The sequence below is a fragment of the Amphibalanus amphitrite genome, unplaced genomic scaffold, assembly GCF_019059575.1.
Source record: "Amphibalanus amphitrite isolate SeventyFive unplaced genomic scaffold, NRLGWU_Aamphi_draft 000100F_arrow, whole genome shotgun sequence".
Lineage (NCBI taxonomy): Eukaryota > Metazoa > Arthropoda > Thecostraca > Balanomorpha > Balanidae > Amphibalanus > Amphibalanus amphitrite.
The window spans coordinates 468,858-481,734 of record NW_024881595.1 but is presented as its reverse complement, the minus strand read 5'-3'; the positions used below and the strand labels follow the sequence as shown (position 1 = coordinate 481,734).

Genomic DNA, 12,877 nt, shown 5'->3' with positions numbered 1-12,877 from the left:
TGACAGGCTAGAGGAAATGAAAAATAGTTAAATCTCATAAGACAGCCAGTATTGAACTCAACGTGTGAAAATAGCAGACCTCGCTGGGATGAAATGAGGACCGAGCACGGCGTGGGGCCGGGTGAGTAACACCTTTTCACGCTAACCGGTGGGCACGGAGCAGGTGAAAAATGAGGAACAAAATTAACGGGACGGCTCTGCGGCCAACAGATGAGCTAAACGCCCCACCATCAACACCAGTTTGCATCTCACTGCGGCCGGGTAAGAGGCCAAAATGGCGGCGATCGGCTGTTCCCCTGTGGGAACGGCCGGTGCGGGCACCTGACGAGCCCCGGGGGGGGGGGGGGGGGAGGCCGGCCGTGCGCCCCACACTCACCCACCGCCGGAATGCGGCAAATTCCGCGAGCCATCACCTCGGCCCCAGAGCGGCCGGCTCTCCGAACGGGCGCCAGGTGCAGGTTAGCAGCCTGTTAGGAATCATGAGTGGTCGCCGCCGGCGCCGCTCCGCCACCCAGAAAGAGAACTGAGGGAGCCGACTTGACTGGCAGCAGCGCCGACGGACGGATGGGCGGTGCGCCAGACGCCGTCTGTCGTGCGCCACATTGCGAGACACGCCGCGGACGCCGCACGCGTCCCGTGCGGACACCATTGTGGCGCTTCACGTGCGCCACATTCCTGTCCGCACAAAAAGCTGCGGTGGCGGCGTCTGTGGCGCGACGCGACTTTTGCGCCGCGCCGGACGGCCGGCGGTCAGCGGCCATCCTGGCGCGGCGGCACGTCCGACGGCGAACGTGGCGCGGTGCGCATCGATCGCCGCGCGTCGCGCCGTGCGCTGTTTTTGTCGCTCCGATGTCGAAATGAGAACAGTTTGATTGTGGCACTGTCGATCCGTTTAGTGGCGGCGGCGACCGATCAAAACAAGGGCCGATCAAAATGTCGCGCTGACACCGCAAAGTGTGGCTGTCAGTGTTGAAACACACTGTCAGCGCTATACCATAGAGGGAACGACGTGACTTTACCACGGCCGCGCGCTTACAGACGTCAAATGGATGTCACGCCTGTTGTTGCCTGCGTCAAACACAACTCGCAGAACGGCGAGGGAACAAGAATATGTTCCGTATTATGAAAACAAGTTGTGGAACGGAGAACCAGGCCGGTTCCTGCGTCCATTCATAGCGCAACCAGCCACTGTAAAACGGCGAAGCTCTATATCCGGGTTGCCAGGTGCAGAAAGCTGTTTAATTACAGCTTCAGATCACGATTTGACCATCAGCCGACCCGCTAGACCGAGTCCTTCAGTGTCCGCGGACCACACTCTGAAGTCGTGTCCATTTTTGCCATCGCTCCCCCGGTGGTATCAGCACCAGCACCACCAGCAGTCAGCACCAGCACCACCAGCAGTCAGCACCAGCAGCTGCCGAGAGCTGCTGCGCTGGGCTCCAGGTCCGACAGAGCCCAGGTGGAGGGCCACTTCTTTCCCAGGCCGGACAAAAAGGTCTAACCGCAGACCGGCCGTCGAGGGGCGGGAGGCTCCGGACCCCCACTGGTCACCGGACAGACTACAGCTCCCGAGTTGGGGCGCGGCTCCGCCAGTCACAGACATCTCACATCAGCTCCCAAGTTGGGGCGCCGAGCGCTGCTGATGGCTCGACGGGGTAAAGACAAAACAACGAACCGCTGAAGAAGCCCCGTGAAGCGGTGTTAGACCATTCAGCTTAGACTAAATCAGCTGATTAAAACGTGGAGCTAGTCTTAATATTCCAAACATGCGGTATCCTGTCACCAGTAGTGGGACCAGGACCCCGAGTCCATGATCTGCAGTGAGGCGCTCTGTCTGTCAGTCTGTTTGCGCACCAATATTGGTCGCCCGGCTCAGCATGACAAAGTTGTCGTTTCTCTGTTTGGAGAGAACACGGCGTGCAGTGTCGGCACGTCAGCGGTGGCAGTAGGAGGTGATCGATACTGGGGCACGCACAGAGCCTCGCTCAGCCAGGGCCTGTGACCGCCGCCACTGCCGCCGTCGCTCCTCAAGTGGGCGGCCGATCCCGCGGTTCAGGAGCATGCTCATGTCACAGACTAGGGCGACACCAGATGCAGAGAGCTGGTCCTGCTTGTCAGCTTCTGCTATCCATTTCTGCTACTTTGTGTCGCCACTGTCGTCCCTGCCGCTCTTCTCTTGTCGCCCCTGCGTCCAGCTGCTCCCGCCCCTATACCGCCGCTCCTGCCGTCCCCAGTGCCGACCCAGTGCGGCCAGCCCGGCGCGCGACCCCCCTCGGCGCACAGCGGTGGTAAACCAACGTTCTCATGCCCGGCCGGCCCGACGGACGGATCACCGCGAAATCGCGCCGCGATCCCACACAAGATAGCCGTGTAAAAATGTCGCTGCCGGGCGCAGTGGGAGAAGCGGCCGCCCGCCGAGGCCGGCTGGTGGACGGACCGGGAACGGCGGCCGAACACGGGGAGAGCGGCGGCTGTTTTCAATGGAGGACGGCCTCCGCCACTCGCAATGGAGTGTCCCATGAATGGTGATCGGGAGGGGGTTGTGTAGTCATGGTTACGGAGACTCGCCGGAATTCGCCCCCGCTGCGCCAGTAATGTGGTACAAATGGCACAAACAGGGCGCCCACTGTAGGCTAGGGGGACGGACACTGGTATGCAAATGCTGCGACTGTCTATAAACGGAAGTGTACATATTGTTACAGGCAGCTTAGCTTTCTTTGGGGAACTGGTGTTTTGACAGTTTCAGAGCTGGCTCACGTTTAGTACAATAGCAAAAAGGGGATGCGATGCCAAACAGCCACAAAATGTTGCTGTGGAAGAAGTTATGCGAGGTGCTTTGTTTCATGTTGAGGTTCATTTTGAGTTTTGATACATCCGCTCTGATACTTTTTTTTTTTTGTATTCCCAAAATAAGGACTCTTGTTCAATTAACAAGCTCGATAAGATAATCCTCATGCGGATAGGCTTTCAAGAACTTAAATGACTTTCGTTTGGGTTCAATGAGGTGCGCTTTTGAGAGTTGGGTAATCGTGTAAAATGGACACTGCACAGTTTCGTTCGACAGCGGAATGACAGGATTTCTTTTTGACATGCCTAAAATGATATTTGTGCCGGTGTATTAAGGCGGCTTAGGCCATCATAGAAACATAAAAAACAGCAGTACATATTTCAGCATTGGCATTGTCACTGGTCAGAAAATTTCTGAAATGTGATCCACAATAAGAAGTGGGCGATGCCGGAAATTAAATCACTCATTTATGTTATTTCGTTGCAGTAAACAAATATTATTCCAAATATGAAAACGGCCACTCAAGTTCTTTTTCAGATTTCGCAGAGCTTAACCGAAAGGGAGCATAATCGATTTTTTTTTTGGGGGGGGGGGGTATTATTTGTTGCGTTAGAAAAGCTTATTCACGTAAAAAAGAGGAATATTCGAAAAACAAATCTTCTGTCAAAGAAACAACAGAAGCTTTTACCTATTGAGGCACCATATGCATTAGAAAATAATAAAGAATGGATAAGAAGTTGCTGGCAAAAGTTGATAAGTAATTATGACATGTATGCAATGGTGGATAAGTCACCCTTTGAAAATGTCCTATTAATATGCAGGAGCAATTAACCATATTTACATAAAACCCGTATTTACATTTTTGATTTAGGTCGTACGTGGAATTTCACCAAGTTTCTGTGTAATATGGATAAATTATTTGCTTTCTCTTCCATAAATTCAAAAACTACCCATTTAGGCAATTAACCAATCACCATGAGTAGGTCTGCCTCGCCCTAGAATGCCGTTAGCCCAGCACAGCAGAACAAGACATAGTTTTCAGCATGAAATGGTAGTGTGAACAGAATGATAGATAACGGCAATATTGCCGACTGAGCCCTCATTTCAAATGATAACGGCGTGTACACCAGCTTGTTTGACAAGAATGTACGGCACACAGATCACAGATAATGGAATTAATGCCGGCCGCGCGGGCAGTTAGCATCATCACGTTCTAATTAGTGCGAAAACGGACGCAGTGGACTGGTGCCTCCGTGCTGCAGCCGTCATGAGCCATTGACGCGCACACGGACCACCCGCAGTAAGTCACAGCCGTTCTCCACACAGCGCCGTGGACACTGACGCCCAAATGGGTCCACTGGTGCCAGAATGCTGCTATTTGAGGAGCATATGCAAGCAAAAATGCTGGGAGCATATGTGAATGGCTCAGCGTACTGAGAGCCTTCCAGACATTTCTGTCCATATATAGAATTAGACAGCATTGTGATGATCATTGCCACAGGAAGTGACGTCATCAAACACATTCGGCAGTCGATGTTCCTGTTTTGAGCCTCTTTCCATTGGGGCTTGACGTCATATGACCAATCGTCAAAACAAACGACAGCAATAGAACCATGCTATTGTGATCGCGCTGTGTAAAGTTCAGGACAGTCAATGGTTCTGTCACCACCACCTGCAGATATAACCGTAGAGGGGTTAAACATGACGTGTAGCAGTTGTATGCTCGTCAAACGCTGACACAACCTCGGTCATGACCTTTCACCGACTGTTGTACGGGGGAACCACAGCGCAGAGTGGTTGTAAATGCGTGGGGCCCGTACGGGGAACATCAGCAGTCACCAAGAGAAGGGTTAGATGTTATGAAATAGTGAATACAAGTTCTTTGTCAGTGTTTTTTTTTTTTAATTATTTTCACTTTATACATGATGCCTGTTGCTCACAGTTCATTTACAAATATTCTTTATGCGAGCATTTGTTATCCATAGTAAAACCAAGATCAAATTGACTTGTGAAAGTAGATAAGTTTTGTTCAAAATTCCAGGGGCATGCCAAAAATAAAAATATCAGCAACTAAAACCATGCTTGCACCTTTTCCCTCGACAATTATTTACAGAAAAAGACGACAAAAGAGAATTATCATGCAATGAATTCAGTTCGATGTCCACTCGCGGTAACTGTCAACGGATAGGTTGGGGTACAAATTTGACTGGGCAATGGTCGGAAATACCGGTCAATGCAGCCATCTCAACCTTCTTCCTCTCGTTCCTTCTCATCTCCCTCTCTCCCTCTCCCTCTCTCTCTCTCTCTCTCTCTCTCCCTCCTCATTCTTTCTCTTTCTCTTTCTCTTTCTCTTTCTCTTTCTCTTTCTCTTTCTCTTTCTCTTTCTATTTCTCCTTCTTCTATCCCGCTGTGCAGGAGACCAAAGGACCGAAGAGTGCATCTCGCGCACATCATCCATTTCACCTATTTGTTCCTCAACACGAATGGCGGCTCGCTCATACGTCTTACAGAGTTACAGAGTCTGTTATATTCAGAAACGAGAGCTCGGGGCGATTGAAGATGGATGGCTGACCACTCAGCTCGGTTGCCATATGGCGCTGGTACAGACTGGCTGGGAACAGGCGCCTACAAACATGTGGAAACGTTGCCAGATATGTGGAAACACTGTCATTGGTAGCCAATGACGCAGAAAGAATGGCTCAAGCTGAATCTGGAGTTGAAAGTCGACAGCAACAACTGTCGACCATAGAGTTGTGACATTTGTCATTGTCGTAATGGATCAATAAAACTCAAAACCGTGATTCGTTCGTACATCTCTGAAAAGCTTAGACGGAATAAAACGAAATATTTCTTATTTTCTGCTTGATTTCAATGTTGACATGAGACCCCATGTGCCAAACTTTTTCAACTAAAAGCATCGAAGCTTGAAATGAAGATAAGCGTCATGATGAAGACGTTATATCCCGGCGACTGCGATTCCAAATCTCTGACAGTACCGACAGCTCAGCAGCAGAAGTCACCGAAGCAACAGCAGCCCCAACCGTAATCGCAGCAGCAACAGCCGCAGCAACAGCAGCCATCAACCAGGAACACTTACGACAGCAGGTGCCCGAACAGCAGCTACAGCCGAAATGGCACAACTGAGCTACATCTACAGCAGTTGCTACATCAATGCAACAGCTGTCTCACAGCAACAGTCTTCACAGCCATAACTGGCGTTACAAGTGTCACAGGCGGAGTTGAACCGTAGCAGCCACAGTATCAGCTTCCACAAGTCAACAGCAGTCTGTGAAGTTATGTTCATACAGGACCAAGAAAACATAGGCTTCTTCTAGCCTGGTCATAGCAGCTCTCCAAAAAGCTTTCGGCCCCAACCGTCCCATAGCAGATTCATTACACAGCTGCTGTCATCATAGCCCAGCCGCCACAGTCCAGCCGCCACAGCCCAGTCGCCACATCCCAGCCGCCACAGCCCAGCCGCCACAGTCCAGCTGCCACAGCTCCACCGCCACAGCCCAGCCGTCACAGCCCAGCCGCAACAGCACCGCCCCCACAGCTCCGCCCCCACAGCCGAGCCGCCACAGCCAAGCCGCCACATCCCATCCACCACAGCCCCAGCCGCAACAGCTCCGCCCCCACAGCCCAGTCGCCACAGCCCAGCCACCACAGCCCCAGCCGCCACAGCCCAGCCGCCACAGCCCAGTCGCCACAGCTCAGCCGCCACAGCCCAGTCGCCACAGCCCAGCCGCCACATCCCATCCACCACAGCCCCAGCCGCCACAGTCCAGCCCTGCCACAGCCCAGCTGCCACAGCCCATTCACCACAGCTGCTGCAGCCCACACGGCATGTTGCAGCCCACCACGGCTGCCGTCCGGGAGGGGCCGGAAACGCCGCCCAAGCAGCTGTTTGGCGCTATCAGATTGACCAGCGCGCGCTCTGAGGTGTACCATACAAGACTGACCAGTGTTTCTGTTCAGACCTACAGCGAACAACCCGACAACTGCTTGGAACGTGCACTGCTCACACAGATGGACATAGAGACACTGTGTAGAAGATAAAGGATTTCAGAAAGGAAACAAGGCGAGGCGAATTTTAAATATTGCTTTTATGATATATTGTATCCCAGTTGAGACAAGTATAATAACACGGAACAAAAATGATAGACGTCTATCATTTTTGTTCCGGGTTATTATATTGCTTTTATGAATAAACAGGTTTAGCTGTAACTAGTAGATATAATGAATAGCGGAATGGACACTTGCTGGATCGGTGTTTCCATCACGTTCATTGCTGTTGCAATTACTCGGAACTACATATTTTAATTTTATAAACTAAAGAATACGGTACGGCCCGCAAAGCGATTCAGGGAACATCGGCAGTCAACAGAACATTTAGAACCACACAAAGACTGTCTGTAACCACAGTATAGGGCCATACTCCTAGCCAGGCATTCCAGCTGACCACTAAAGGGGTAACACCGAACAATGATTCGGAAATGAACCCATACGTCATGACGACTTCCCATTATCATCGTGCATTTCGCCGGGAATGTCAACTCACCGAGTCCAGAGCACACAAAGCATCACCAAATTCCCCTAAACCACCTCACATTTCCAACTCAGTGGGCTGTCGAACCATCATACAATGTCCCCACTTAGAGCGGCACAGAAGAGCTCGCAGTGAAACCCACATCTAGAGAGGACACCAACGACCGACTCATTGTCCGGAAGAGTTTCAATTTCTGGGGGCGGGCCACCACCAGGTGATTTTCTGAGGCGGAAGGGGCCCATGGGGGCTGACTGGGGCGCAGTGGTGCACAGTGGGTGGTGTGGTGGGCTGCTGGGGTGACGATTGGGGCGGGAGATACGGCCGGGCGGCGGGCCTCCCCAGATACACTACCTGGCTGCGGGAAAATCGCTTCAAGACAGCTCCCAACCACGATTAACGTTATGCTGTGGCTAGATCGGAAATAACATGAAAGAAGCGAGAGGTAATGACATGCTCAAAATGCTCCAAAGGCTGGTGACATTACAAATGAGTGCATTGGCAGCCCACTCAGTCCTCTAATCTGTATGCAAGTTAGCTCTCAGTGACATTCCAAGAGCCCCACACGTGAGAGCGCGCGGCTCGGTCTCCGCGGTCGGCAGCCGAAGTCGGGGTCGGGGTCGGGAGCTGGGACTCTGTCGAACGGCGACCGATGCTGCCTCCCGGGGTGCGGCACATTTGTATCTGGCCCGGCCGCTGAGCGCGACATGTGCCACGCGGGGCGCCCGTCCCTGAGGAATACTAACAGGAGGAGCGTCCCGGCCGGCCAGCTGCTCCCCAGGGCACCTGGCGAGGTGTGGGTTTTGGGAGGGACCCTAATGAGGGGCCGGTGGAAAGACAAAAGGAGGGCGGGACGACATGACGAGGATGAGATGGGAATAAATCATTGGTTTGGGGTCTATTGAGACCTAACAGCCTATGATTTGTGCACTGGTATTGTAGCACATAGATCTAGTAAATGTTTTGCCTAATTTTGGAGTTTGATAGCTCGGCAAAAGATAAGTCGATATGTTTATTCGTGTTAGATGCGATAAAACTTATACTTCCATCATGATTTAGAGAAATGGATATTGGAGAAAAGCGTCATATTCAAAATTGGAACGTAGCCTTTGTGGACCACTCAAGCTCACATCCAATTCGCTGCAATCGTGCCAAACTGCAGCAGCTAACCGACAGCCCAGTTCCACCAGGACACTAGATAACGGAGGCTGGAGACCACTGATCCCATCTCCTCCCCAGGGTGAACGGGTCACTCTGGGTCTGCACTCACCTGGTGACAGAAGCGGCGGCGTGGCCGACCTGACCTCGGCCCGGCTGCTGCTGCGGGCCATGATGGCTGCGATCGAAAAGTCTGTGGCGCGCGGTCGCACCATTTCCGGCGAGCTGGGCAGGCTGGCCGGCGACATGGCTCCCTCTCTGTCTATATGTCTGTCTGTGGCTGCGTGTCGCTCGGTCACCGGTCGGCCGCACGACGGACGGACGCTGCGCTGCCGGCTCCGCCGCTCGACTGGGGTTCGTATCGATCGCCGCCGCCTGACGCGCCCTCCCCCGGCCGCCGCTCGCTACTAGGAGGAGGTGTGAACTCGCCCGGCAGCCGGCCGTCACCATGGCAGCAGGGCGGGGCCTGCGCCGCCGCCGGCCAATCACCGCCCGCCGTCTGCTGAGGGGGCGGAGCGAGCGACGCCGCCGGCCGCCGCCGCTCCCAGCGCTGAGAGCGGCGGCGGCGGCGGCGGCGATCCGGCTGATAGCAATTGAATATACAGAGGATTTCTGGGCCGACGACTGAGCAGGCGTGACTAATCGTCTGAAAACATGCAGTCCGTGTCGCCCGGCCGGCCGTCAGCCATTAGCGCCGGACCACCACCGCCGATTCAGATCGCTCTCTCGCCCTCTCGCTCCTCTTCTCTCTTCACCACGCTCCCACCTCTCTCCTCCCTTTCCCTAATGGACGATCGAGTTACTCGCTCGACCGCTATCTCCAGTCGAGCCCGCCCAGAGCTATCTGTTTTTGCAAACTGCTCCATTCTTGCAGGTAGTTAATCGAGTGAAAGGCGGGCGACATGTAAAACTTCACGGGGCTAGCGGCTAGCGCACAGTGGGAATTTTTCGCTTCTTGTGCCGCGGAGGCAGGGAAGCTGAGAGCGGCAAAATATCAGTAGATATCGCCGGTGTTTTGCGCTGGGGGAGAAGCGGTACACAAGCGCAGTGCTGCAGCGTGTTAGGTGCCTTTGTGGCTGCGAGGGCGTGGCGAACGAACTCTGATCAGTGGCGGCGCCGCCCATGGCGAGGGCGCCCCAACTCAGCGGGACCAGTCACACCGATCTCCGGGCCGGAATAATCGGAACTGCTTCTGAATGAGTGACTAATTGGGGGAAATGCTAATGTAGGTGGTTGAGTATTGAGCAGCCAGATAAAATCAAAGTTCAAACGTACCCTGATAAAGTTTCAAAAGCGAAACAGGGTTACAGAAAATGGCACACAGCAGCATTGTATTTACAATCGTGGGCGATCCACACAAAGCAGCAACGCTATTATCCTGCAACATTATTCTATAGCCAAAATTGCAAATTAATGCTCGCATTTTTTCTTATAATGCTACACTTTTTCTAAATAGAAGATGGCCTTCTATTTACATACCAAACCTTCATCAGCATCAGGGTAAAACACTCCACTGCTGGCTTCATAACATCAGTACAAGATAAATTATGCATTTTGTGGCCATGGTCAGTGGCCACTGCCAAAAGCACCTTTACCGGTTGATCTGTCGGGAGCCTCACAGAGATCCGTCAAAATTTCATCAGTCAGACCGCATGCTGTTAGTCGCACGTCTGCCTAGCCTGTCATCTACGGTAGTGTGTGCATGTTCGTCGGGGCAGAGCTTCTGCTTGAGTGCCTCGGCCGCCCACCTGCTCCCAGCTGATCAAGAGCTGACACAGGAACTGAGGGAGGACTGGCGGGCTGCGAAAGCCCTTCATTCACAGGCTGACAGTCTCTGGAGGCCGAGAGCTGGACGATCGCTGACCGACAGCTCACAGCTCATCAGATCTGAGTCGGCACATCACAGCCACATCACATCATAGTCCGGTGATGTGCTAATGTTGGACCAGAGAGCTGCTGCCAGCGGACCAAGAACACACGCATACCCAGCTGGGTGGTGCAGCTGCATGGAACAGTTTTATTGTCGAATAAAGAAAATAATAGAAAAAAACTAAATATGTTACATAATTAGAAACACTAATGCACATCTAGATATATTGCATAAATCTAACGGATTTATCCACTTAGTGGATTTCGCTATTTCATGGCTCACTCGAAAATGTCTATTATTACAATAAAAGGGACGTCCATATTGCATATTACTTATAGATAAAGGAGCATAGAAAACTTATTTTATGAAATGGTTAGTGCTCGTATCGTTTCTCGCATTGAGTGTCCCTAAAATTCACAGCATTACTGGGCCGCCACCGTCGGCAGCTTACAAAGAGGCCTCTGCCTCTCACAAAGAGGCTTCTACCGCCCATAAAGAGGCCTCTGCCGCTCACAAAGAGGCTTCTGCCGCCCACAAAGCGATCTTCCTCCCGCGGCGTGGCGGCCCGACCTGGGCGGTCTGACCCGCCAAGAGTCCCACCGAGACGCGTCACTGGCGATCGCGCCGCTGACATCCCGTCAAAAATCTATAAATTACCTATTGTGGCGACTCGGCGAGGGTCCTCGGTCCCAGCGTTGGCTGCGCGCTCTCACTGTCTAGCTCAGACCATCGCCGTATCGCTGCTGTGTGTTCTGCGCCGCACAGTGTGTGTGATTGTGCGTGCGGTGTGCGTGTGATGGGTCGGTCGCGACAGATCAGTCACTGGCGCCGCGGCAGCAGTCTTTGAAGCTGCTCACCGTTGGCAAACATTCCCTCACCACTATTGTAGTAGCCGGCGGTGAATTTCACGGATCTCCCGCGAGCGCATCCGCCGGCTGAAGTGCCCTGAGTCCTCAGAGGTCGGGTGAGCGCAAAACACGGCCGCGATCCTCCACTCGGGGGAAGGGTTGTGTGTCGCCTAACCGTCCAGAGGAAATCTGGCACGCTGATGGTGTCCTGTGCGTGATTAATAGCCTGTTAATGACGCCACTGGCCATTACTGTTATCGGTGCGCCGTGGCCGGCCGGGGTGGTCCGCCGCCGCGCCGCCCTCGCCGCCGCCGCGCCGCTTCCGTCACCTAATGAGTCGCCGAGCGGCGATGACAAATTGGGGGCCGGCCCGTCCCGGGTGGCGCGACACATACATATTCAGCGCAGCGCACGCCATGGGCGACACATTAAAATACCTGCTGGTCATGGCGCGCTGGACGGCCGCGGTCTGGTCCTGGTGGTCCGGTCGTGGTCCTGGCGGTCCCACTGTGGTCCTGGTGGTCCCGGCCGACGCGCTCAGAAATGCCAGCAATTCGGCGGCGGCGGCAGCGCAGATCAGGCGCGTGACCGCTGTAATCACCGTCTGTCCGGAGAGAGCTCTCTTGACGAAACGGCCCTATTTTCGCGGCCGCGGCGCACCCAAGTAATGACAGATGCCGCCGGGACGAGCGGGTCTCGTCACGGCGCGTTTGGCCAATGGGTGGAAATTAGCCGCTCGGCTCGTCAGCGCAGTGCACACATACCTCAGCCTGTCGCCGAACATCGTTTATAAGTAGCCAGGACCATCCTGCGAGCGATAACAATCGATCGACCACGGCGGCCGGCCGCCGGACGGGGCTGTTTGCCGCGCCCGGGTAAGGATTGACGAGAGCTATAGCGCGTTTCAAGAAGCTCCTCGGCACCGACAGCGAGGTACTCAGCCTAATCAATGGGCCGACGCCGCTCTGCGCGCTGTGAACTATATCTTCGGATGATTAACCGCGGCCATAACGCTCAAAAGCCGAACGATAAATATCGAGGACAGTGTGTCGTGATGGTGCTCAATTAATCAGTATTTTACAGAGCGGCCGGAGACATGCCTCGAGTGGCGCGGCGGGCCCTGGCCATTGTCGCGCGCTCGGCCCTACACCGAGTGAGGCCGGCTAACAATTGACGACACTTACCGAGGCGCCAAACAATACATTTGTGACCAGTTTGCCCGGCTAATGTCGGCTGTCTGCTCCGGAAATGTTTCATGTCGCAATGAAATAGCTACACGCGAGGCTTTTATTAATAGGTGGCCAATGCATATCATTTATTGCGCTATCATATGCACTTTTAATATGTTTCATGTCATGAACATTAGGTATAGAGGGAAGTTTGACAATATTAATCAAATTTGTATGATTCATTACATTTTAGAGAGCATTAAACATAATATCCTTTATAAATGTGCTTGATTATACGAATACATGATTCACGACTATAACTAGCGAAACACACATTCCCTAGTGTTATTCCGTTGATCTTTGTGCAGCTGTATTTTTTTCCTTTCAGCCATTTTCATGTCACTTACAAATATTCGTGCTGTAATTGAAATAGTAATAATAACAAAGCCGTGATCATAGTAAAAATAAATCAAATATTAACGCAAAGAGATCGTGTTA

The 12,877-nt window shown here is 53.0% G+C and overlaps 1 protein-coding gene across 1 annotated transcript in view; it reads right to left on the bottom strand.

The window, feature by feature from the left end:
• Positions 1 to 8,911, bottom strand: part of LOC122380530 (T-box transcription factor TBX20-like) — a 47,633-nt gene extending 38,722 nt beyond the window's left edge. Inside the window, exon 1 of the mRNA XM_043363750.1 lies at positions 8,605 to 8,911. Within this exon, the coding sequence (XP_043219685.1) occupies positions 8,605 to 8,740 (136 nt within the window). The 5' untranslated portion in view covers positions 8,741 to 8,911. The remainder of the gene's footprint in view (positions 1 to 8,604) is intronic.
• Positions 8,912 to 12,877: the final 3,966 nt, after the last annotated feature.